The sequence below is a fragment of the Oncorhynchus clarkii genome, chromosome 24 (assembly GCF_045791955.1).
Source record: "Oncorhynchus clarkii lewisi isolate Uvic-CL-2024 chromosome 24, UVic_Ocla_1.0, whole genome shotgun sequence".
In the NCBI taxonomy this organism is placed as follows: domain Eukaryota; kingdom Metazoa; phylum Chordata; class Actinopteri; order Salmoniformes; family Salmonidae; genus Oncorhynchus; species Oncorhynchus clarkii.
Window position 1 is genome coordinate 28955195 of NC_092170.1, and position 27644 is coordinate 28982838.

General features: G+C 42.8%; 2 protein-coding genes across 2 annotated transcripts in view; one reads left to right on the forward strand and one right to left on the reverse strand.

Moving 5' to 3' along the window:
• LOC139383162 (2-phosphoxylose phosphatase 1-like) overlaps positions 1-2786 on the reverse strand; it is a 61318-nt gene extending 58532 nt beyond the window's left edge. Inside the window, exon 1 of the mRNA XM_071127536.1 lies at positions 2775-2786. The gene's annotated coding sequence lies outside the window, so the exon portion shown is untranslated. The remainder of the gene's footprint in view (positions 1-2774) is intronic.
• LOC139383163 (solute carrier family 25 member 36-A-like) lies at positions 1305-27644 on the forward strand. The gene is made up of 7 exons (XM_071127537.1): positions 1305-1764; positions 4649-4813; positions 5513-5590; positions 21715-21815; positions 23289-23355; positions 23456-23745; positions 24202-27644. The coding sequence occupies exons 1-7, from the start codon at positions 1724-1726 to the stop codon at positions 24393-24395; spliced, it is 936 nt and encodes a 311-aa protein (XP_070983638.1). The 5' UTR covers positions 1305-1723; the 3' UTR covers positions 24396-27644.

The window sequence follows — 27644 nt, forward strand, 5'->3', positions numbered from 1 at the left end:
TCAAAAGTGTTCCACAGGGATGCTGCCCCATGTTTACTCCAATGCTTCCCACAATTGTGTAAAGTTGGCTGGATGTCCTTTGGGCGGTGGACCAGTCTTGATACACACGGGAAACTTGAGCGTGAAAAACCCAACGGTGTTGCAGTTCTTGACACAAACCGGTGCCCCTGGCACCTACTACCATACCCACGTTCAAAGGCACTTTAATATTTTGTCTTGCCCGGTCACCCTCTGAATGGCACACAGACACAATCCATGTCTCAATTATCTCAAGGCTTAAACATCCTTCTTTAACCTGTCTCCTCCCCTCTGTCTACACTGATTGAAGTGGATTTAACAAGTGACATCAATGAGGGATCCTAGCTTTAACCTGGATTTACCTGGTCAGTCTATGTCATGGAAAGAGAAGGTTTTATTAATGTTTTGTACACTCAGTGTATATAATAGGTACTTTGTTTAAGTAGTTGTATTAGTAGTTGTAGCAGTAATTGTACTATTTCTAGGACTATTAGTAGTTATATAAAACGTTTTATGCTACTAATGTTCATTTATTTTATTATTACAGTTATTATTATTATTCAACAGTAGTTGCCATATTATTATTGTTACTAAGTATTGCAGGTTCATTTTTTTTCATTCGGACACTTGAAAACCAGGTATATCTCAAGAGATTTCATAAAAATTACAAATAAATAAATAAACTGTAAAGAACTACTGCTGTACACACCTGTCCTATTTATAGCCTACTGTCTATAAACACCCTCGTATACATACATTTAGTTATATACCAGACTCTGAGATTGCTCGTTCGGATATTTCTTAATTTACATTTTGTGTATTTGTGTATATTGTTTTGTATTGTTAGGTACGCTGCACTGTTAGAGCTAAAACCACAAGCAATTCGCTGCACCTGTGATAACATATGCAAAATACAAGCACTTTTAGGAAGCTCTTGCAGGGCCTAAAACTGACCTGTGGAACGGTGCCAAGCTCAAAGTCAATGAGCTATTCAGAAACGCCCTTCTACTGCCAATGTTTGTCTATGGAAATTGCATGGCTTGTGTGCTAGATTTTATACATGTGTGTCAGAAATAGCCGAATACACTATGTTGAAGGGGTGTCCACATACTTTTGTTTATATAGTGTATGCACCAATACAATTTGTATTTGATTGATTTGAAACTTGCTGTAGCAAAGCACGCTTCCATTCAAAGCCTGATCACGTGAAAAAGTAGTGATGGGGCGGGATTAAATAATGTACTGCTTCACATCCGCCAATCACAGTCTTTGTTTTGCGGCTTCCCATTCGACGATAAACATTCTGACCTGTCGCTGTAGCATTCTGTGAGGCAAGGGGTGAAGGCGAGCAATGTAAGAGTCAGGCTGAAGGTGTGTCGGGGTATAAGTATATCACACCGAATTGGATTCATTCACTAGAAAAATACATCCACCATGGCAAAATAATATCCCTGTTAACACGGAAGAGACGCAAAGTCACTGTCGTGACCGCGAAGTTTTCAGTCAGCGGAAGGCAACGGTTAGCCTGGGAAGCTAGCTACTGTAGCTAACGCGTTACATATACTCGCTTTTGCTAGCAACTGACCTCCACAACACGGCGCATTGGTCTAGTGATCAATAAGTTACCCATTCCTTGTCGTCAGCCCCCCTTGTCTCCTAACCCAAAGTGGTGCCCTGCGTCCGGGTCCTGGGAATATGAGACAGAATGAGTCAGAGAGATACCCTAGTTCATCTGTTTGCTGGAGGGTGAGTATCATGGCTAATCGCTAGCTAGTAATACAGTCCAGTGTAACGTTAGTTACCATCATGCTAGCAAGCTATATCAAATGCAAAGATGTCTAGTTGGCTAGCACGTTAGATGCTGCTAGTCTAGACGTATCCACGATGATGTGCCTGCAGCAGCTGTTTTGCTAGCTAACATTAGCTAGCTGAATTCAATGACATAGCTGTCTGGTTTTGGTAGGGAAATCTATTTTCCGGTGCTATGTAGAAGTTTTTCACCCACAACATTGCCAGCTCTTCAATTGTATACGAGTTTTGTTATTACCATTGTCCGACTTTTAGCCATAACCCACGCGGATGCACTTGTTTCAGCACGTGCGCTCGGATGCCATTGTTTTGACCTTATTTCACATATTCTGACGTTATCTAATGTTAACGTTACCTGGCATCCATTACTATCAAACTACTGAGCTCATCGTGCAACTAAAGAAATAAGGGGGTCTAACATTATGGTAAGCCGTAAACTATCCGGTTTCTCTCACGGAGGTATAAGGAGTTTCTCTCATAGGCATCTGATTAAGTTGCGGCGTCAGAACCAAAACAAATGCACTCCAAGGTCATACGATGGTCAGCTATAAATTACCTGAACTGCCACAGCCGATGGGGAAACTATTCTCCGATTAAACCATTCTAGCTACGCAGCCCGAAGTTGTAATGGTAAATAAATAGTAATGATGCTCACACTGTGTCAGTGTGACATTGTAGCGAGGTCCTTATGCTTCCAAAACTGTACTTCAATGATGATTGTTAATGTTCAGACTGAGAGTCAGGGCTTTTAACAAAACTTCCCCATACAGAATACTCCTTTGTCCAATGACTCTTATGTGTATTGTAATGGAACTGAGAGTCAAGACCAAGGGCTAGATGAGGATTTGATTTGTTATATAGACTCTTACTATGTACATTCATATGGACAATTGCATGACCAACAGATGGGGTGTTTTAAAGATTATGTTGAAGATTTCAGGACTCACGTTTCAGCTGGTTCGCTGTAGTTTGTGAAGGCGCATGCTGAGCTTGAGGCTTCAGGGCAAGAAGCATTCCTGCATGTGTTGCTCACAGACTCATGGTAAAAGACAGAGATGGATGAATAGAGAGCAAGAGAGCTCCTGAATGCTTGTAAACGAAGGAACATGGCCAATTTCAGCTCAGACAACCAGTTGTGTAATATCTCAGCGAGGGTTGGAAGACCCCTACTGTATGTGGTATGAGAGTAACTTGACATCAATACATTAGTGTACCTCTATATTCCTTCCAGAATTGTTATTGTTAGTTCAGGATGGGCAGTAGCCTAATCAACAGGGCTGGAGTTCCCCGACATCACATAAAATTACGTTTTTATAAAATAAAATGTATTTTAGCACCCAAAGAATGGCCTGCATTTACACAGTACAATGTCTTTCACACAGTACTATTTTTGGCGTGCTGTATTTGTCCTGTGTAAATGCGGGTTGTTCTTTGGGTGCTGAAATCGGTCGTTTTTAAATAAAAACATATTTTTATGTGATGTTGGAAATCCAGGCAGCCCACAGTAGTCGCTGCTCAACTCCATCGTAAGTCGTAGCGTTGAGTTTAATTGGAGAGCCCCTTCCCTGTAACTGTGTCATGCGGGTTTCCAGAACATTTGGCTGCATCTCAAGTCTTTTATTGTCTCCTATCTTTTTTTATTGAACTCATAATAAATAAACATAAGAGTTGACAGACATGGTCTCATTTCCTTCAAAATAACATCAGTAGCTTGTCATAGGACTATTGGTCCCAGGTAAGGAAGAAATAGTTTAGCCCTGCACCCTCCCGTTGTTTACCTTTTCTAATGTTCTCCACAGTGCTCATGCTCTGTGGCAGTCCACATGTGCCAGGCGTGTATGTCGGATTCCCTCAGTTCCACCTCTATTTACTGTGGCCATCTCCCTCTGTATCTGCCGCAATAGAAGTATGGATTAATGATCAACCATCATAGCAACAGAGTTAGGCCTGTATCTGTAATCTACTCGGGTTTGGCTGAAAATATTCTCTCACTGTCTTGTCATTCACACTCTTATCTGTGTCTTTTCATAGTTTACGATACAACACGGGGCAATTGCTCGGGGCTAGGTTATAAACACATACTTTCTACTCGCCATATTTCCCCCAAAGGACTCGTAGAACTTAGTCTACTTCTTTCAAATCATCCCGCTCCCATTGCGTTCAAAACCGTGTTGTATTCATGAGTTCCTATAAAGAAGCTCAGACTCACAGTCAATGGTAGCCTAGTCATTTGTGTGCTTTTGGAAAGTGTTAGGTCAAATTAGGTGTGTGAAAGGTACGGGCACAAAGTATTTGTTATTGCACTTACTCATTCCAGCCGAGAACTGTTGTCCTCAGATGGAGGGCATTACTGTGCTGACTCGCCAAGCCTCCCCTAGTCTCCACACGGATCCTCAAGCCTCCCCTAGTCTCCACACGGATCCTCAAGCCTCCCCTAGTCTCCACACTGATCCACAAGCCTCCCCTAGTCTCCACACGGATCCTCAAGCCTCCCCTAGTCTCCACACGGATCCTCAAGCCTCCCCTAGTCTCCACACGGATCCACAAGCCTCCCCTAGTCTCCACACGGATCCACAAGCCCCAGATCCTCTGGATTCCATCCACTGTGTATTTCTGTAATGGAATCAGCACCTTCCAAATAGACAGTTTGTCTGCTGCTTTTCTCAAGCAGCTGAGCAATATTTGCTGCCACCTCAAAAAAGCACACAATTCTACATCTGTCCTTGTAGCTGTTCCATCAGTTTGTGTGGGTTGTTTGCTCTGACACGCTCGCTCTCTCTACCCTTTCCCATCCCTCTGTTCTCTCTCTGCTCTCTTCTAGGTGTGGGGGAACGGTAGGAGCCATCCTGACCTGTCCTCTGGAGGTGGTGAAGACCAGACTACAGTCATCCCACATCACACTCTACGTGTCTGGGGTGCAGCTCAGTACTGTCAATGGGCCCAGCGTAGCACGCATGTCCCCTCCAGGACCCCTGCACTGCCTCAAGTGGGTACTATGTTCTGCCTGCACAACTTGATTTACTAGCATTGTCATACTAACATAGTCTATCAGCTCACAAGATCAAACAGGCGTAGGCTTTTATTTGAATGTCTAGGGATGTTTATTGTTAACCATCAAACATTACAAATACTATACTTTATGCTTGTGTTATTGGTTTAGATTGTTTTGGATTTATTACTGTCATTGCCCTCTAGCTTTGCACATTAAACTTCACAGTAAACAGTTCTAAGTAGTCTAACGCGTAGAAGTCTCAAGAAACCAGAGAGTAAATATTAGCTGGTCTATTTTGGGTGTTTACACGTCCTCCGGTTTACCCCCTATCCCCCCGTGGGGTTTGGCTGCTGGATCCCTCCCTCCACACAAAACCCCATGTTGTTGTTGTTTGCTCTGGCCCATGTCTCCTTGGTAGGCAGAGCCATGTGGACTAAAATCCAACTCCTAAAGCACCCCTCTCTCTCCTACCTTCAGGAAAAGGCCTGTCTGGGGATCTGTAGCCTACCCCAGCAGCAGGATATATCCCATCACTCCTATCATACATCATGTTTTTCTCTCTACAAGTTGTTGTTGGAAGTCTTTCGGCAGAGCCTATTCCTAGTTCATTGTTATGAACTCCACTGAAGTTTCAGTGAAAAGAATGTGAATATTTGTGAGTGGTGGGTAAGGGAATTCTGTTTTTATCTTCAGGTTGATTCTTGAGAAAGAAGGAGCCCGCTCTCTGTTCAGGGGCCTGGGGCCTAATCTAGTGGGTGTGGCCCCCTCCAGGTAAGCACCTAACATTACAACAACAAAAAGTAGATTGATGAAATTGTAGTACTGTATGATAATTTCATATTTCAGGATATACAATATCACCAACCACATTTCCATCTAACTAACTATATAGTCCATTTCATGCAGATGAATTACCTGACACATGGAAAAAAAGTCCCAACGGGGCTGATGGAAACATTAAATACCGGTACAAGTTTATATATACAGACAGACAATTTGTTAATTCGCCATGATGGGATCTTTTTGTGTCGGTAAAATGGATTATGCGAGAAATGGTGGTGGAAATGCCATTATGCGCAAATATTGAAATAATAACCATCATTTTGAGGTAAACTTGGAGTCGTGATGATATGTTGTGTTGGTCCTGCCACTATGACTCGGGAAGCATGCAGTTTATTAGGCTGCAGATGAAATAAGATGTTCTTCACAGGGTGGTGAAAGTGGACGGTGATGAGCTTGATGCTCCTTCCCAATAAATATTCAGGATCTTATTCTGGTGACATGATTATCGATGCTTGGCTGCTGTTTGACAAATACAAAGCTCTTATCCATAATAATCTCATAATGTAGGTAGCCTACTGTATCTGCGAGCTGTTGGCTAGATCGCATGTGACAGGACTAGGGTGGACACATTTGCTATATAGCGCAACAGTTTTTGTGACAAAACCATCAGTAAAGTTGGATGGAAACCCATTTAACTTGTATTTGTCATACATGGGAATTTAAGGGTAAAAGTAATTGTTATGTGCACTGTCATCACGCATAGCTTTTTATCTGCAAAATGTAAGTTTGATGGAAACATCTCTGGTAGGAAAGTTGTTTTATACAGATTTTAGAATATTCACATGTAATTCAAATTGAATGTATATGGAGCTGAGCCAAATCATATCTCATTCCAATTTCCCCAAAAGTGATTAAAGTAACTGTCCAGTGAACATCTCACTTTTAAAAGTTCATATATTCTGTTAACTCATACCCAAATATTGTTGTTTACTTGTGCTATTGTATTTGTGGCCAAACATAAATTGGGGAAAAAAACACTTCAAAAACCCCATCTCAAACAGACCGTTTCAAAAATGCTATTTCCTTATATAACATGTCATGTTGGCTCATTGGCTGAGTTGGCCAATCAGCACTCTACTCGCATGGATATTTTTACAAGACCGGTATACGCCCACACCATTCTGTTATTGGGGTACGTCCAGACCATACCAACACAGAAGTTGCTTTTTGACATAATTTAAGACATCCTTTTTGAACTTTTAATGTTGAAAGGCCATATCCCAAGTATAAATACACTAAAGTACACACTTTTTTTTAGTGTCATTTAAAATTTGTTTTGAAAAATTGTGCTTTTTAGACACAACTACACATTTCAAAGAGTAGGAAATTTAAGGAACATGATTTAACTCCTATTTAAATTAAGCAATAAGGATAAGAGTCAGTGCTGTATCATGGATACAGTCACAGGTAAATGGCATTGTGGGTCCGGCGCCATGATATAGCACTGCCTTACTGCTTTTCTAAAACTGTTACCAGCATATTAAAATAAACAATGAATAATGTATTTTTATTCAAATGTTATTTTGATAAGTCAATTCATTATTCCTCCTGAAGATATAGTCCAGACAAATCTTGTTAGTTATTTTGGTCATGTTGCTACAGATGACCCAATAGTTAATTCCTTTTGCATAGTTGCTATGCAGGCTGGATAATGTACTTGTCACTTGCTAGCTAGCCAACTTCAGCTAACTCAGTGACATTAAACATTGAACCTGGAATGACAGTACACTGGCTGCATTTTAGTTTGTTTGAGCTTCTTTTCTATTGGCGTTTACTTGTGATGATGACGTTGATGTGTGATTTCGACTGGCTCAGGAAAAAGTTGTCTCCTTTCTTCTGGGCACTGTTCAATCTATGTATGCTACTACAGAGATCAAAATACAACAGTTAAACATTGTTTCTGAGTTCAGACAGGCAAGGCTTATATTTACCCCCGCTATACCAAACTATATGCTAGGCAGGAAGCAAGGGGAAATGATGTGCGAGTTGAAGTAAATGCATGAATTCAGACAGCAACAATAATTTTTATGGAGGTGCAGGGCAAATTCTCAGATGGAATTGTTAATGGGCATAGGTGTTTTTGTGACCGCCAATACAGTACGGTTTGGAACGCTGCTCATCCAATCATCATCCAGGTTCCAAACAACCAGTTTTATAATTCATTATATGTCATATTTCACAGAAACCTAGAAACACTGGACACTTTTAATGATTAAAAAGGGTTCCATCATATTCTGTTCCTAGTCATAGTTCAACGTCTGAGTCTCAAGCTCATGTTGTGATGTAAAAACAGAGCAGCATTCTTTTCATGTCTACAGTGCATTTGGAAAGTATTCAGACCCATTGACATTTTCCACATTTTGTTCCGTTACAGCCTTATTCTAAAATTGATTAGATTGTTTATAAAAACAATATATAATATGTATTCAGTCCCTTTACTCAGTACTTTGCTGAAGCACCTTTGGCAGTGATTACAGCCTCAAGTCTTGTTGGGTATGACTCTACAAGCTTGGCACACCTGTATTTGGTGAGTTTCTCCCATTCTTCTCTGCAGATCCTCTCAAGAGCTGTCAGGTTGGATGGGGAGCGTCGCTGCACAGCTACAGTGCCTTGCAAAAGTATTCATCCCCCTTGGCGTTTTTCCTATTTTGTTGCATTACCACCTGTAATTTAAATTGATTTTTATTTGGATTTCATGTAATGGACATGCACAAAATAGTCAAAATTGGTGAAATTAAATGAAAAAAAATTACTTGTTTCAAAAAATAAACGGAAAAGTGGTACGTGCATACACTGGGGCAAAAAAGTATTTAGTCAGCCACCAATTGTGCAAGTTATCCCACTTAAAAAGATGAGGCCTGTAATTTTCATAATAGGTACACTTCAACTATGACAGACAAAATGAGAAAAAAAATCCAGAAAATCACATTGTAGGATTTTTGATGAATTTGTTTGCAAATTATGGTGGAAAATAAGTATTTGGTCACCTACAAACAAGCAAGATTTCTGGCTCTCACAGACCTGTAACTTCTTCTTTAAGAGGCTCCTCTGTCCTCCACTCGTTACCTGTATTAATGGCACCTGTTTGAACTTGTTATCAGTATAAAAGACACCTGTCCACAACCTCAAACAGTTACACTCCAAACTCCACTATGGCCAAGACCAAAGAGCTGTCAAAGGACACCAGAAACAAAATTGTAGACCTGCACCAGGCTGGGAAGACTGAATCTGCAATAGGTAAGCAGCTTGGTTTGAAGAAATCAACTGTGGGAGCAATTATTAGGAAATGGAAGACATACAAGACCACTGATAATCTCCCTCGATCTGGGGCTCCACGCAAGATCTCACCCCATGGGGTCAAAATGATCACAAGAACGGTGAGCAAAAATCCCAGAACCACACGGGGGGACCTAGTGAATGACCTGCAGAGAGCTGGGACCAAAGTAACAAAGCCTACCATCAGTAACACACTACGCCGCAGGGACTCAAATCCTGCAGTGCCAGATGTGTCCCCCTGCTTAAGCCAGTACATGTCCAGGCCCGTCTGAAGTTTGATAGAGAGCATTTGGATGATCCAGAAGAAGATTGGGAGAATGTCATATGGTCAGATGAAACCAAAATATAACTTTTTGGTAAAAACTCAACTCGTCGTGTTTGGAGGACAAAGAATGCTGAGTTGCATCCAAAGAACACCATACCTACTGTGAAGCATGGGGGTGGAAACATCATGCTTTGGGGCTGTTTTTCTGCAAAGGGACCAGGACGACTGATCCGTGTAAAGGAAAGAATGAATGGGGCCATGTATCGTGAGATTGAGTGAAAACCTCCTTCCATCAGCAAGGGCATTGAAAATGAAATGTGGCTGGGTCTTTCAGCATGACAATGATCCCAAACACACCGCCCGGGCAACGAAGGAGTGGCTTCGTAAGAAGCATTTCAAGGTCCTGGAGTGGCCTAGCCAGTCTCCAGATCTCAACCCCATAGAAAATCTTTGGAGGGAGTTGAAAGTCCGTGTTGCCCAGCAATAGCCCCAAAACATCACTGCTCTAGAGGAGATCTGCATGGAGGAATGGGCCAAAATACCAGCAACAGTGTGTAAAAACCTTGTGGAGACTTACAGAAAACATTTGACCTCTGTCATTGCCAACAAAGGGTATATAACAAAGTATTGAGAAACTTTTTTTATTGACCAAATACTTATTTTCCACCATAATTTGCAAATAAATTCATAAAAAATCCTACAACGTGATTTTCTGGATTTTTTTTCTAATTTTGTCTGTCATAGTTGAAGTGTACCTATGTTGACTTTTTTGCCCCACTGTATTAAGTTAAATTAAGTGTTAATTCAGTATTGTTGTAATTGTCATTATTACAAATACATTATTTCAACATTTCTTTTAAAAATAAATCGGTATCGGCTTTGAAAAATCATTCGGTCGACCTCGAATTTAAATGTCTTGAAATGGCTTAGTCAAAACCCAGACCTCAAACCAATTGAGATTTTGGGGTGTGACTTAAAGATTGCTGTACACCAGCTGAACCCATCCAACTTGAAGGAGTTGGAACAGTTTTGCCTTGAAGAATGGGCAAAAATCGCAGTGGCTAGATGTGCCAAGCTTATAGAGACATACCCCAAGTGACTTGCAGCTGTAATTGCTGCAAAAGGTGGCTCTACAATGTATTGACTTTGGGGGGGGTGAATAGTTATGCACACTCAAGTTTTCTGTTTTTTTGTCTTATTTCTTGTTTGTTTCACAATAACACAAATTTTGCATCTTCAAAGTGGTAGGCATGTTGTTTCCAGTTTGTAAGGCAACTAAATAGGAAAAATGCCAAGGGGGGTGAATACTTTCGCAAGCCACTGTATTTTCTCTTCAGGGATGTTAGATTGGGTTCAAGTCCGGGCTCTGGCTGGGTCACTCAAGGACATTCAGAGACTTGTCCCGAAGCCACTCCTGCGTTATCTTGGCTGTGTGCTTAGGGTTGTTGTCCTGTTAGAAGTTGAACCTTTGCCCCAGTCTGAGGTCCTGATCACTCTGGAGCAGGTTTTCATCCAGGATCTCTCTGTACTTTGCTCTGTTCATATTTCCCTCGATCCTGACTAGTCTCTCAGTCCATGACGCTGAAAAACATCCCCACAGCATGATGCTGCCACCACCATGCTTTACCGTTGGGATGGTGCCAGGTTTCCTCCAGACGTGATGCTTGGCATTCAGGCCAAAGAGTTCAATCTTGGTTTTATCAGGCTAGAGAATCTTGTTTCTCATGGTCTGAGAGGCTTTAGCTGCCTTTTGGCAAACTCCAAGTGGACTGTCATGTGCCTTTTACTGAGGAGTGGCTTCTGTCTGGCCACTCCCAAAAGGCCTGATTTGGTGGTGCTGCAGTGATGGTTGTCCATCTGGAAGGTTCTCCCATCTTCACAGAGGAACTCTGGAGTTCTGTCAGAGTGACCATTGGGTTCTTGGTCACCTCCCTTACCAAAGCCTTCTCCCTCGATTTCTCAGTTCCATTTAAGAATGTTTGACGCCACTGTGTTATTGGAAACCTTTAATGCTATTTTCCTTTTGGTACCCATACCCAGATCTGTGCCTTGACACAATCCTGTCTCGGCACTCTATGGACAATTCCTTCGACCTCATGGCTTGGTTTTTGCTCTGACATGCATTGTCAACTGTGGGACCTTTTATATAGACAGGTGTGTCTTTCCAAATCATGTCCAATCAGCTGAATTTACCACAGGTGGATTCCAGTAAAGTTTTTGAAACATGTCAAGGATGCTCAATGGAAACAGGATGCTCCTGAGCTCAATTTCTAGTCTCATAGCAAAGGGCCTGATTTCTTATCTAAGTAAAGTATTTATATTTTTTATAAATGTCAAATCTCTAACCCTTTTATTCAATTTGTCATTATGGGTTATTTTGTGTAGATTGAGAACATAAATGTATTTAATACATTTTAGGATAAGGCTGTAACGTAACAAAATGTGGAAAAAGAGAAGGGTTCTGAATACTTTCCTAATGCACTGTATACATACACACACACACACGTGTTAACCTTCATGTAGACTCAGTAAAATGACGTTGCCACAAGCAGCACCGGAGATATTGAGATAAGCACGATACAATACTTCGCTGTCACACACAGTATCTGTGCATGTGCACGTGTTCACTTCACGCTGTTCACAGCATGGTAGCCAGGGCACCAAAACAGCAGAGAAGTTGACCCTCACGCTTCAACGCTCTTAGCTGTTGCTTAAATTGACCCACTATCCTGTTTACGTTCTGCATCTACATCATATCGCGGAGTCTACCTTTAAACACCAATGGTATTCACAAAGTTTATATATAGAATAATATTTGACAACTTTTTAAATCCATTTTGTTTATTTTAAAATCAAATGTATATTTGTTGATCTATTTTATGTGTTAAGGCCACACAGAGGACCAGAGACGATTTAGAAACCTGTGATAATCTAAGTTACCCAAAAGAGCAGCTAGGTATCTTGATATATTACTTAAAATCCTTGATAGATACCAACATTCTGGTAGTTGACTGGTAAATGTCAAAGGTTTCCTGTAATATACCCTCCCTTTACAACCCTAATCTAGCCTAGACTATGTGGTAGGAGCTACTATTAACATTATCTGACATTGACCCACTGGTGGTCAACTGCAAAGTCTGAGTTCTTAGTTGTGGGAATGTCTAAGGTGTCATGTTGTTTATAGAGTCAAAGGGTTCTGGGAAGTTACTGTGTCACTAGTGTTTGTGGTCATCAAGTTGACGGGGATCCATTTTACATCTTACAATGGTGCTTTTACAGAGAGGAGTTGTGAATCAATCACTAACACAGTAATTATCTTACTCCTGGTTAATTTTTTAGACTGGACAAACAGCACTAATGCTCAGCACCAGGCTGTCCATCCCACAGTTTAATGCTATTACATAACACTGTCAGTCGCTGTAGAGGATAAATGGGGGTTTCTGGATGAGAGGGATAAGCTGATGACAGCTGCAATGATCAGGGCTCTGAGAAGCACTGTACTCTAGCCAGACAGTTAGCTAACCATCTGTAGGACTGGGAGCGAAAAGATTATATGCTAAATTGCTACTAATGCTAATTAGCCCCTGGCCCGCAGATGATGAGTCTCTAAGTGGTAGCTAATGGTAGACTCTAGCTAATAGTTAATGGTAGACGCTAGCTAATGCTACGTCTAACAAGAGCTTGTGCTAAGTGTGTTCAGAGTGCTTTGTTGACACTGTCAGGGTAGATGCTGATGCAGATCTCTCCCAGAGTCAAACCACCTGGACCTCTGACACAACACAAAATATATAGCCAAGGCTAAACACACCACACACTGTGACTGATAAGCTTTTAGTGGTCAGTACTGAAGTGTTTTTAGTATTTTTTGCTCAGGGCAAGTTTGACATAACATGTACGATGGTTGAAGGTATAAACTACCTGTAGTCTGCCTACCCAAACACGGTGAGACAATGACAAATTGACTGAAGAAGCAGAAACAGCCTGGCACTGGCTAGGCACAAACTTTGTCACTTTGAAAATGTGCATCTAGACTTACAGGTAGCTAATTGTTGAAAAAAGACAGAGATTAGGCCTAGTACTTGTGTGTGTACTAGAGGTCGACATTATGATTTTTCAACACTGATACCGATTATTGGTGACCAAAAAAAGCCGATACCAATTAATCGGCTGATTTTTATTTTTTTAACTTTTAATTTATTTGTAATAATGACAATTACAACAATACTGAATGAACACTTAACTTAATAAAATACATCAATAAAATCAATTTAGCCTAAAATATATAATGAAACATGTTCAATTTGGTATAAATAATGCAAAAACAAAGTGTTGGAGAAGAAAGTAAAAGTGCAATATGTGCCATGTAAGAAAGCTAATGTTTAAGTCCCTTGCTCAGAACATGAGAACATATGAAAGCTGGTGTTTCCTTTTAACATGAGACTAAAATATTCCCAGGAAGTGGGAGAAGTTTTAGGTTGTAGTTATTATAGGAATTATAGGACTATTTCTCTCTATACAATTTGTATTTCATATACCTTTTGACTATTGGATGTTCTTATAGGCACTTTAGTATTTCCAGTGTAACAGTATAGCTTCCGTCCCTCTCCTCGTCCCCTACCTGGGCTCGAACCAGGAACACATCGACAACAGCCACACCCGAAGCAGCATTACCCATGCAGATCAAGGGGAACAACTCAGAGCGAGTGACGTTTGAAACGCTACGAGTGAGCACCCCGTTAACTAGCTAGCCATTTCACATCGGTTACACCAGCCTAATCTCGGGAGTTGATAGGCTTGAAGTCATAAAGAGCGCAATACTTGAAGCATTGCGAAGAGCTGCTGGCAAAACGCACTAAAGTGCTGTTTGAATGAATGCTTACTAGCCTGCTGCTGCCTACCACCGCTCAGTCAGACTGCTTTATCAAATCATAGACTTAATTATAACATAACACACAGAAATACGAGCCTTAGGTCATGGTTGAATCTGGAAACTATCATCTCAAAAACAAAATGTTTATTCTTTCAGTGAAATACGGAACCGTTCTGTATTTTATCTAACTGGTGGCATCCATAAGTCTAAATATTCCTGTTACATTGCACAACCTTCAATGTTATGTCATAATTCCGTACAATTTTGGCAAATTAGTTCGCAACGAGCCAGGCGGCCCATGCATATACCCTGACTCTGCGTGCAATGAACGCAAGAGAAGTGACACAATTCCACCTGGTTAATATTGCCTGCTAATCTGGATTTATTTTAGCTAAATAGGCAGGTTAAAAATATATACTTCTGTGAATTGATTTTAAGAAAGGCATTGATGTTTATGGTTAGGTACACGTTGGAGCAACGACAGCCCTTTTTCGCGAATACGCACCGCATCGATTATATGCAACGCAGGACACGCTAGATAAACTAGTAATATCATGAACCATGTGTAGTTAACGAGTGATTATGATTGATTGTTTTTTATAAGATAAGTTTAATGCTAGCTAGCAACTTACCTTCTCTTCTTACTGCATTTGCGTAACAGGCAGGCTCCTCGTGAGGCAGGTGGTTAGAGCATTGGACTAGTTACAGTGCATTGCGAAAGTATTCGGCCCCCTTGAACTTTGTGACCTTTTGCCACATTTCAGGCTTCAAACATAAAGATATAAAACTTTCTTGTTTTGTGAAGAATCAACAACAAGTGGGACACAATCATGAAGTGGAACAACATTTATTGGATATTTCAAACTTTTTTAACAAATCAAAAACTGAAAAATTGGGCGTGCAAAATTATTCAGCCCCTTTACTTTCAGTGCAGCAAACTCTCTCCAGAAGTTCAGTGAGGATCTCTGAATGATCCAATGTTGACTTAAATGGCTAATGATGATAAATACACACAAAAAAAAAGACACAAAATTGAGCTCGAGTGCATCATGTTTCCATTGAGCATCCTTGAGATGTTTCTACAACTTGAAGTCCACCTGTGGTAAATTCAATTGATTGGACATGATTTGGAAAGGCACACACCTGTCTATATAAGGTCCCACAGTTGACAGTGCATGTCATCAAAAATCAAGCCATGAGGTCGAAGGAGTTGCCCATAGAGCTCCAAGACAGGATTGTGTCGACACAGATCTGGGGAAGGGAACCAAAAAATGTCTGCAGCATTGAAGGTCCCCAAGAACCCAGTGGCCGTTTGGAACCACCAAGACTCTTCCTAGAGCTGGCCGCCCGGCCAAACTGGTCAGAGAGGTGACAAAGATCCCAATGGTCACTCTGACAGCTCCAGAGTTCCTCTGTGGAGATGGGAGAACCTTCCAAAAGGACAAGCAGCACTCCACCAATCAGGCCTTTATAGTAGAGTGGCCAGACGGAAGCCACTCTTCAGTAAAAGGCACATGACAGCCCGCTTGGCGTTAGCCAAAAGGCACCTAAAGACTCTCAGACCATGAGAAACAAGACTCTATGGTCTGATGAAATCAAGATTGAACTGTCTGGCCTGAATACCAAGAGTCACGTCTGGAGGACCATCCCTTATCGTGAAGTGTGGTGGCAGCATCATGCTTTGGGGATGTTTTTCAGTGGCAAGGACTGGGAGACTAGTCAGGATTGGGGAAAAGTACAGAGATCCTTAATGAAAACCTGCTCAGGACCTCAGACTGGGGTCCTGGTTCACCTTCCAACAGGACAACGATCCAAAGCACACAGCCAAGAAAACGCAGGAGTGGCTTTGGGACAAGTCTCTGAATGTCCTCAAATCAAAGTTTATTTGTCACGTGTGCCGAATACAACAGGTGTAGACCGTACAGTGAAATGCTTACTTACAGGCTCTAACCAATGGTGCGAGGAAAAAAAGGTGTGTAAGTAAAGAAATAAAACAACAGTAAAAAGACATTCAAAAATAGTAGCAAGGCTATATACAGACACCTGTTAGTCAGGCTTATTGAGGTAGTATGTACATGTAGGTATCGTTAAAGTGACTATGCATATATGATGAACGGAGAGTAGCAGAAGCGTAAAAAGAGGGGTTGGCGGGTGGTGGGACACAATGCAGATAGCCCGGTTAGCCAATGTGCGGGAGCACAGGTTGGTCTGGCCAATTGAGGTAGTATGTACATGAATGTATAGTTAAAGTGACTATGCATATATGATAAACAGAGAGTAAAAGAGGGGTTGGGGGGAAGGCACACAATGCAAATAGTCCGGGTAACCATTTGGTTACCTGTTCAGGAGTCTTATGGCTTGGGGGTAAAAACTGTTGAGAAGCCTTTTTGACCTAGATTTGGCACTCCGGTACCGCTTGCCGCTTGAGGGAACAGTCTATGACTGGGGTGGCTGGGGTCTTTGACAATTTTTAGGGCCTTCCTCTGACACTGCCTGGTGTAGAGTTCCTGGATGGCAGGCAGCTTTGCCCCAGTGATGTACTGGGCCGTACGCACTACCCTCTGAACTGCCTTGCGATCGGAGGCCGAGCAATTACCGTACCAGGCAGTGATGCAACCGGTCAGGTTGCTCTCGATGTTGCAGCTGTAGAACCTTTTGAGGATCTCAGGACCCATGCCAAATCTTTTTATATTCCTGAGGGGGAATAGGCTTTGTCGTGCCCTCTTCACGACTGTCTTGGTGTGTTTGGACCAATCTAATTTGTTGTTGATGTGGACACCAAGGAATTTGAAGCTCTCAACCTGCTCCACTACAGCCCTGTCGATGAGAATGGGGACGTGCTCGGTGCTCCTTTTCCTGTAGTCCACAATTATCCCATTAGTCTTGGTTACGTTGAGGGATAGGTTGTTATTCTGGCACCACCCGGCCAGGTCTCTGACCTCCTCCCTATAGGCTGTCTCGTCGTTGTCGGTGATCAGGCCTACCACTGTTGTCTGCAAACTTAATGATAGTGTTGGAGTTGTGCCTGGCCATGCAGTCGTGGGTGAACAGGGAGTACAGGAGGGGACTGAGCATGCACCCCTGGGGAGCTCCAGTGTTGAGGATCAGCGATGCAGATGGGTTGCTACCTACCCTCACCACCTGGGGGCGGCCCGCCAGGAAGTCTAGGATCCAGTTGCAGAGGGAGGTGTTTAGTCCCAGGTTACTTGGCTTAGTGATGAGCTTTGAGGGTACTATGGTGTTGAACGCTGAGCTGTAGTCAATGAACAGCATTCTCACATAGGTGTTCCTTTTGTCCAGGTGGGAAAGAGCAGTGTCGAGTGCAAAAGAGATGGCATCATCTGTGGATCTGTTTGGATGGTATGCAAATTGGAGTGGGTCTAGGGTCTCTGGGATAATGTTGTTGATGTGAGCCGGACGTAAGTGCTACGGGTCTGTAGTCATTTAGGCAGGTTGCCTTAGTGTTCTTGGGCACAGGGACTATGGTGGTCTGCTTGAAACATGTTGGTATTACAGACTCAATCAGAGACATGTTGAAAATGTTAGTGAAGACACCTGCCAGTTGGTCAGCACATGCCCGGTGCACACATCCTGGTAATCCGTCTGTCCCCGCAGCCTTGTGTATGTTGACCTGTTTAAAGGTCTTACTCATGTCAGCTACGGAGAGCGTGATCACACAGTCATCCGGAACAGCTGATGCTCTCATGCATGCCTCAGTGTTGCTTGCCTCGAAGCGAGCATAGAAGTGATTTAGCTCACCTGGTAGGCTCTTGTCACTGGGCAGCTCGCGGCTGTGCTTCCCTTTGCAGTCTGTAATAGTTTGCAAGCCCTGCCACATCCGACGAGCGTTGGAGCCGGTGTAGTATGATTCAATCTTTTAGCCCTGTATTGACGCTTTGCCTGTTTGATGGTTCGTCGCAGGGCATAGTGGGATTTCTTGTAAGCTTCCGGGTTAGAGTCCCGCACCTTGAAAGAGGCAGCTCTGCCCTTTAGCTCAGTGCGAATGTTGCCTGTAATCCATGGCTTTTGGTTGGGGTATGTACGTACAGTCACTGTTGGGACAACGTCCTCAATGCACTTATTAATATAGCCAGTGACTGGTGTGGTGTACTCCTCAATGTCATCGGAAGAATCCCGGAACATGTTCCAGTCTGTGATAGGAAAGCAGTCCTGTAGTTTAGCATCTGCTTCATCTGACCATTTTTTTATAGACCGAGTCACTGGTGCTTCCTGCTTTAATTTTTGCTTGAAAGCAGGAATCAGGAGGATAAAGTTGTGGTCGAATTTACCAAATGGAGGGCGAGGTAGACTTTGTACACGTCTCTGTGTGTGGAGTACAGGTGATCTAGAATTTTTTTTCTCCCTCTGGTTGCACATTTAACCTTTCTAGGGCAGGGGTTCCGTTTGCGGACAACATTCCGCTGAAAAGGCAGCGAGCGAAATTCAAAAATATTTTTTAGAAATATGTAACTTTCACACATTAGTCCAATACATCAAATGAAAGAAACATCTTGTTAATCTACCCATCGTGTCCGATTTTCAAAAATGCTTTACAGCTAAAGCACAACATATGATTGTTAGGTCAGAGTCAAGTCACAAAAACACACAGCCATTTTCCAGCCAAAGATAGGAGTCACACAAAGCAGAAATATAGATACAATTAATCACTAACCTTTGATGATCTTCATCAGATGACACTCATAGGACATCATGTTACACAATACATGTATGTTTTGTTCGATAATGTGCATATTTATATAAAAAAAATCTGTTTACATTTCCACGTTACGTGCAGTAATGTTTTGATTCCAAAACATCCGGTGATTTTGCACAAAAATAAACATTGATAAAAGATGCAAGTGTTATTCACACTGCTGTGTCAACTGCTGTGTCAGATTTTTTTTTAACTTTACGGAAAAAGCATAATCTGAGAACGGCGCTCAGAACCCAAAACAGCCAGAGGAATCTAGAAAACACTAAATATTCACTTACCTTTGATCTTCATCAGAAGGCACTCCCAGGAATCCCAGTTGGACAATAAATGACTGATTTGTTCCATAAAGTTCGATAAAGCCCATCATTTAGCCACTTGTTGTTAGCGTGTTCAGCCCAGTTATCCATCTTCATGAGGCGTGAGCATTTCCTCCAGACAAAAACTCGAAAAGTTCCGTTACAGTCCGTAGAAACAAGTCAAATGATGTATGTAATCAATCTTTAGGATGTTTTTAACATAAATCATCAATAAGGTTCCAACCGGAGAATTTCATTGTCTGAAGAAAAGCATTGGAACGAGAGCATACTCTGTCGGGAGCGCGCGTCATGAGACCGAGTCTCTCTGCCAGACCACTGACTCAGAGCTATTATGAGCCCCTCCTTTTATAGTAGAATCCTCAAACCAGTTTCTAAAGAAGGTGACATCTAGTGGAAGCCCTAGGAAGTGCATCCTCATTCATATCTCACTGGGATTTCAATAGGCACTGTTTTGAAAATTGATTTCTCACTTCCTGTTTGGATTTCTTCTCAGGTGTTTGCCTGCCATATGAGTTCTGTTATACTCACAGACATCATTCAAACAGTTTTAGAAACTTCAGTGTTTTCTATCCAATAATAATATGCATATATTAGCATCTGAGACAGAGTAGGAGGCAGTTCAGTCTGGGAATGCTATTCATCCAAAAGTGAAAATGCTGCCCCCTATCCCAAAAAGGTGAACATGTTGATAGAGATTTGGTAGAACTGATTTAAGTTTCCCTGCATTAAAGTCTCGGGCCACTAGGAGCGCAGCCTCTGGGTGAGTGGTTTCCTGTTTGCTTATTTCCTTACTGAGTGCGGTCTTAGTGCCAGAATATGTTTGTGGTGGTAAATAAACAGCCACGAAAAGTATAGCTTAGAACTCTCTCTAGGCAAGTAGTGTGGTCTGCAGTTTATCACAATATACTCTACTTCAGGCGAGAAAAATCTAGAGACTTCCTTAGATTTCGTTCACCAGCTGTTGTTTACAAATATGCACAGACCCCCCCCCCCCCCCCTCGTCTTACCAGAGTGTGCTGTTCTATCCTGCCAGTGCAGCGTGTATCCCGCTAGCTGGATATCCATGTCGTCATTCATCCACGATTCTGTGAAGCGTAGGATATTACAGTTTCTGATGTCCCGTTGGTAGGATATTCGTGATCGTACCTCGTCTAGTTTATTATCCAATGATTGCACGTTGGTGAGTAATATTGACGGTAATGGCAGCTTTCCTAGTTGTCTTCTGCGGGTCCGGACGAGGCATCCGGCTCTTCGTCCTCTGCGTCGCTTCCTTTTGCGAATAATTGGGATGTCTGACTTGTGGGGTGTTTGGAGAATATCGTGTGAGTCCTGCTTGTTGTTGAAGAAATCTTTGTCTAATCCGAGGTGAGTGATCGCTGTCCTGATATCCAGAAGCTCTTTTCTTCCGTAAGATACGGTTGCAGAAACATTATGTACAAACATTTTTACAAATATCGTGAAAAAAACACAATAGCACAATTGGTTAGGAGACCGTAAAACAGCGGCCATGTCCTCCGGCGCCATTCGAGAGAGATATCCTGGACTTGAACCCGACCGAACATCTCTGGAGAGACCTGAAAATAGCTGTGCAGCGACACTCCCCATCTAACCTGACAGAGCTTGAGAGGATCTGCAGAGAAGAATGGGAGAAACTCCCCAAATACAGGTGTGCCAAGCTTGTAGAGTCATACCCAAGAAGACTCGAGTCTGTAGTGTCTAGCCAAGGTTTTTCAACAAAGTAATGAGTAAAGGGTCTGAATACGTATGCAAATGTGTCAACATGTTTGAGGTGTTAGCAGCTGCATAGGTTATTCTCATTGAGCGGTAGCGGCTTACTGTTAAGGTTTTATCCACAACTCTGCCAATTGCCATTGTAATCTACTGGGAAACCAACATTTTCCCAGACTGGAGATTTAAACAATGATGGAGAATCCTCCTGGTTTATCCACCCCACTACTCACCACCTCAAAAAAATACTGTTTCAAATGCGGAAATTAAGATTCAAATTTTGATTCCAACGTGTGCATAAGGCTCTAGTTGTTTTAACAGAATAGCCAGATTTATTTTTCCCCAGATTTACTTGAGGCATACAACGCAGCGTAGGCATTGCCTATAGGCCTAGTGTTTTAAGTGTTTATAAAAAAAAATTGTGTTCATTCGGTTTCAAGTGTTGACCGAACCAAGGTCCCCAACGGTTCAGTAGGAATACATGTACCTTTACACCCCTTTTAATCAGCCCAGTCGTTATGGCTTTATTCATAATTAGCCCAGTCAGATTAGTAGCTAGCTGGACAATACAGTTTAGTGTGTTAAGTAATGTTGTGTCATTAACTAGCTACACTGCTGCTGGAAGAAGACTAGTGGCTTGCAAGTATAAGAGGCTGTTGTTCTTTACATAACGTGGGTGACGAGAGAGACTAATTCGTTTTGCAGTAAAGATGTTGCCCAACAATAACATTCAATACTTTATTTTCTTATTTGTGGCCTTCTACTGTTTGTCATAAGTTCCTTGGCAGGACAAGGGATTCCCCACCAGGGATGGTGAAGATATTGATTCCTGTGCTGTATCATTTCCTCTGTTTAATCCCTGGACCCTGTCTCCTCCTCCAGAGCCATCTATTTTGCTGCGTACTCCAGTGCCAAAGAGAGACTGAATGGAGTGTTTCAGCCGGACTCCACACAGGTCCACATGGTATCTGCTGGCTTGGCAGGTAACCACACCCACTTTCTAACTCTACACATTTACTCTTTTTTTTTCAGTTTTATTTCTAGATTTTATTGGTAGTTGTACTTTTCAGTCATACAATTTTCTGTGAGTAATCAGTCAGCTCTAGTTGGTAAATGTGGATGATAGCCTAACCTGGAGTGTCATGTGATGTGACCACTTCTGTGTTGGTCAGACATGCCAGAGGACTGGATCTGACCGGGTCAGTGGTGGTCCAGTCCAACGCAGACTGACTAGTTCTGTAGAGCTCTCAGCCTTTTGTTTCATGTGACAGCTCCCCATATGACCTAATCCTCTAGCCTAGTGGCTAAACTAGTTTCTGACATAAGGCGTCCGTCCCTCTTTGTCTTTCATTGTGCATGTTATTAGGATGTGTTTCTTTCCAAAGGCAAGGGAGTAGAATAAAGTCTATTTATTGTTGACGTTCCTTCTGCAAAATCTGTTAGGCCTATGTAATGCAGAGCGTTTCCCATGGCCGTTCCCCAAGTAAGCATGCCTATTATCATAAAATTATATTGAAAAACTCCCAACTTGTACAGTATCACAAACACACACACACAAACCTTTTCTAGATGAGGAAATAGTCTCTCTAGAGGATTTATTCTGTCCAGTGACACAGTGATCCTAAGAGGAATGCAATATGTCATGTAGCCTAGACTCCTGGCTTCTACCCTTTAGAATTGAGGTCAGTCAGGCAAGCTGGGCTTTGAAAGAGCACTGCATGTTTCTGTAATGGAGAACCAGAGCCAATGTGAGACTGTGTTTTTGACAGGTTTCTGTTAACACCCTGTCCCTTTGAGCAGCATGGCTTGGTCCTTCCGCCAGTCTAGTCAAGGTCGGCTCTGCTTTATTTAGTAAGCCCATGTACGCCTCATACCCCCTCTAGTGGCTATGCCATGAGGTGCTGCTACCTGTAGAACTAGTTTTGCCACATAACCGGCTTCTCTCTGTGATACAGGAGAGGGGAATAGTCTGGCCCTGGTAAGAGGCTGATGTGTTGACAGGTAGGTGAGAAAAGATGCCTGTTTGCCATTGGTAGAGAGATATGTAGAGCTCATTGGTACATGGTAGTTATGTGATACAGAGAGCTGTGTATCCAAGTGGCTTCTGCAGAGCTAGGAATAACCCTGAGATCAGTGTCAACATGACTGCTGGGCAAAAGCAGCCTAACACTGATTATTATGGGAGTGTAACCTTTACACACACTAACATGCACACACGTTACATCACACAAGCGGTAACGACACAGATATCCTTGGCCTTGTCATATGGTGGTATGTTAATGAGCTCCTTTCTCTCTTGGAAGTGGGGTTGACAGTTAATTTAACCCGCCATTATTTCTGATCGTTTTGAACAGTGTTTTGTTCTGCAGCTTGGTAGACAAACACTCCAAGTGTTAGTGGTGTTTAGTCTATTTAGTAAAGTGTGTCTAAATGTGAGCTCTTGTCCTTCCTCTCAGGGTTCACAGCCATCACAGCTACCAACCCTATCTGGCTCATCAAGACTCGCATGCAGCTGGACTCCAGGTAAACACAAACGTCTGAGTAGGTAGTGGCTAGAGGTGGATTTAGGATATTGTGTCAGTTGTACCATTGGTAAATCCCAATTCCACCCGTCTTTTCATAGGAACCGCGGGGAGAAGCCAATGAATGCGTTTGAGTGTTTGCGGCGGGTGTACCAGACAGAAGGCCTGCGAGGGTTCTACCGGGGAATGTCAGCGTCCTACGCTGGAATCTCAGAGACTGTGATCCACTTTGTCATCTATGAGAGCATCAAGCGGCGCATCCTGGAGGCCAAGGCAGCGCAGCACATGGACGAGGAGGAGGAGGCGTCCAAGGACGCCTCAGACTTTGTGGGGATGATGCTCGCCGCCGCCACCTCCAAGACCTGTGCTACGTCCATCGCTTACCCCCATGGTGAGAGCAGCGTGTTCTGGGAGCAGGAGGGTGGGAGTGGTCTGAGTGGAGGATAGGTGGTTTCTAGTCAGTCGTGTGTTTGTTGTCCTTATACTAGTTAGCACCTGTAGTTAATATTGGTTGTCCTTAACCTTTATATAATTAGGCAAGTCAGTTAAGAACAAATTCTTATTTACAATGATGGCCTACCCCGGCCAAACCCGTATGACGCTGGGCCAATTGTGCGCTGCCCTATGGGACTCCAAATCACTGTCGGATGTGATGCAGCCTGGATTCAAACCAGGTACTGCAGTGACGCCTCATAGACCACTGCGTCACTCGGGAGCCCACATGTGCACCTTAGACCATGTTACTGTGAGAGTAAATTATATTTAAGTCCAGCATGGAATCTAGTATTGGGAAAGTATTTATTTTGAATCACCAGGAAATGAGCGTGCTCCTCTCCCCTCTTTACAGAAGTGATCCGGACCCGGCTACGGGAGGAAGGCACCAAGTACCGTTCCTTCTTCCAGACTCTGACCACGGTTCCCAAGGAAGAGGGCTACCGGGCGCTGTACCGCGGCCTCACCACCCACCTTGTGCGCCAGATCCCTAACACCGCCATCATGATGTGTACCTACGAGCTAGTGGTCTACATGCTGAATGGTTAACCTCTGACCCAAGATGAAATCCCAGAGAGAGATGGGCCGACGTGGACGGATGGCATAAAGAGACCCCAGAGAAATTAAACAGGAGAGGGACCAGGGACTGTCATCTCTCCCACCTCCAGTCCCTCCATCCTGTCTTTCTAAAACTAAAGCAAATTGTCCCAAAAGCACCCGTTTTTTGGGGATGGGGAGTTGGGTTGTTTTCAGGGGTGCACGACACAGGAAGAGGGGTTGGTAGACAGGAAATCAATGTTTGTTTTGGGGATATGGTTTAAAGTTGTTTAAAAAGAAGCTGTCTCATTGAAAATTAGTCCTTAGGAGCCCTTTCTCTCGCTCTCTCTCGTTTTCTTGCTCTCTCTTCTTGTCTCTCCTAAATAAGCGCATAGCTTACTGGAGCAGGTACATTGGGGAGAGCACTCAAGCTAGTTTAGAGTCTAACAATGCTAATAATTTATCTGGTTTGTGTGTCAAGGGGGCGATTGGTAGTAGAGGCTTATTGAGTGCAGGGAGGTCTTGAGGGGAGGATAGTGTTGGGGTGAGGTGGATAGGGGATGTGCCTTGCATCACGACTTTGACTGACCTGTACAGATGCATAATAATGATATGTGGGGAAGCATAGTTCAGACCAGCCCTGGTTTCTGGATCTCAGTAGACCCCATTTGGACCACAGGCATTCAGAACCACACACAGTGCTGGTCGGGTCCACTTTGTACTCAGGACGAAGCCTGGTCCTCTCCACCCCAGTTGGACTGCAGGCATTCAGAACCACACACAGTGCTGGTCGGGTCCACTTTGTACTCAGGACGAAGCCTGGTCCTCTCCACCCCATTTGGTCAACATGCACAGGGGCTAGTCCACTCTGACAGGCCTAACCTAACCTAGGAGACTGGCTGACATCCTGACTAACACTAGACATTGATACTGGAAGAAATATGCAGAAGTCTTTACTGTACGGCCTGGTCAGTGTGGACAGCACTTTTGTAAAGTGAGTTGGGTGACCGTAAGAACCTCTGACCCACTCCCTCAGCACCCAGACTGACCAGAATCATCCGCCCTTTTTAACTACTTGAATGTTAACCAACTCAAGGAATAATAAACTAAAGACGATGGGAGCATTGTCTCGCGTCAGAAGCCATCGCGCTATCTGAAGTGAGACTCTGCTATAATAGTGAAACAACCACCAACCTTGTGAATATACTAAGAATGAAAAAATATTAACAGAAAATCAATAACTTAACAAGACAATTTTATACACTGAACAAAAATATAAACTCTACAATTTCACTGAGTTTACAGTTCGTATAAGGAAATCAGTCAATTGACATAAATAAATGAGGCCCTAAATCTATGGATTCCACATGACTGGGCAGAGGGCGCAGTCAATCCGAATGAGTTATTCTCCAGAAAAGGGCATTATTACAGACAGAAATACCCCTCCGTTTCATCAGCTGTCCAAGTGGCTGGTCTCAGGCGATCCCGCAGGTGAAGAAGCCGGATGTGGAGGTCCTGGGCTGGTGTGGTTATACATGGTCTACTGCTGTGAGGCCGGTTGGATGTACTGCCAAATTCTCTAAAACGACAGAGGCGGCTTATGTTAGAGAAATTAACATTCAATTCTCTGAACACCTCTAGTGGACATTCTTGCAGTCAGTGTGCTAATTGCACACTCCCTTAACTTGAGACATCTGTGGCATTGTGTTGTATTATCTTGGCAAATTAGAAATGCTCACTAACAGGGATGTGAACAAATTTGAGAGAAATAAGCTTTTTGTGCATATGGAACATTTCTGGGATCTTTTATTTCAGCTCATGAAACCAACACTTTACATGTTGCGTTTATATCTTTGTTCAGTATAATAATGATTAAATGGTATATATTAATGTCTTCATAAGATGTAACATTGTTGAATTTTTCTGCCCAGTCATGGGAGCGTAAACTATATGTTTTGGGGGAAATTCAGGGTGAACCTCTGAACCCCCAAGGTTTCTTCTCCCCCTTAGACAAATGTGTGATTCTTTATACACTTTTCTGTAGACCTGCTCTGACCTTTCAATTGCATCTCTTATTTCTCTGCCTCAGCATCCAAGCAAGTGTTACAGATGAGACAATCCTCTGTCCAGTTTTCACTGTGGAGGTGTGTTGTACAGTTTAGTCTGCGTGTGAGAATAGATGGGATGCTCAAGTGTATGTGATGCTACACGATAAGGAGCCCCTATGTTTCTATCTCTATACGTTATGCAGTATATGTGTAGTTAGAAGAAAAAAGACTGCGTTTCAAACCCGATTTTCTAAAATGTTTCATTTTGAAACGTCTTTTTCTGGTTTGTTTTGTTTGATTTCTAATCGGACTGTTTTTCGATGGAAAACAAAAAGATGCTCTCTACCTACTTCGCCTCCATTTTATTTAGCTGTTTTTCCGTTTGAGTTCTGTTTCAAAATGACAATGTTCATCTCCTTGTCTACCTGTTGTTTACATTCAGCTGTGTGTAACCATAGACGCCCTCACCTACTGACCTTTCCCCGCTCACATGATACGAGCACAAAGAGCCTTTTCAGCACATGTAAGCTTCACTGCAGCCATTCACTCAAATATCCACAGGTCACACTAATGCTAGAAATAAGAATTAGGTTTAACATGACAGTATTGCTACTCAATATTCACTCTGGAAGCCAGTAAATGAAGACGGTAATGACTGGAGTTGTATTAATATCTAGATAAAAGAAAAGCAGCTACAGTTTGAGATGTGTGCATTGTTCAAATGCACCTCTTCACTCTCCATGCCAACACATCTGGGTGACATGGCTGAGACAATCATGAAGGCTGTAGAAGCAACTAACAACCTCACTAAAACAACTAAGGCTGTATGTAGTAAGCACATTCTAAAGATGGTCAACGGTGAAGTCCGCTTGTGTTCCGCAAACAAAACAACCTGTACCTCTGAGTGACTACACCAAGGGTTTCAGAGCTCCCTCCTCAGGGACCACTGGACGTTTCACATATTTGTTGTAGCCCTAAACTGGCACACCTGATTCAATTAGTCAACGATCACCAATTGAGTTGTGCCAATTCGGGGCGCCAACAAATATGTGAACCATCTGGTGGTCCCTGAGTAGAGGTTTGGGAAGTATTACTCCACACCAGGGATGGGGGTGGGGGCCACTAAATCTGAACTCATCATGAGGGGCCACATTTGCTCACAGGTCTGTGTGCCTACATCCATGAAAAATAATATTAAAACACTTATTGCACA

Coding starts and splice junctions, on each gene's coding strand:
- LOC139383163 (XM_071127537.1), top strand. CDS start 1,724: ATGAGTCAGAGAGATACCCTAGTTCATCTGTTTGCTGGAGG. Junction 4,814..5,512: donor GGACCCCTGCACTGCCTCAA/GTGGGTACTATG, acceptor TTTTATCTTCAG/GTTGATTCTTGAGAAAGAAG. Junction 5,591..21,714: donor GTGGGTGTGGCCCCCTCCAG/GTAAGCACCTAA, acceptor CTCCTCCTCCAG/AGCCATCTATTTTGCTGCGT.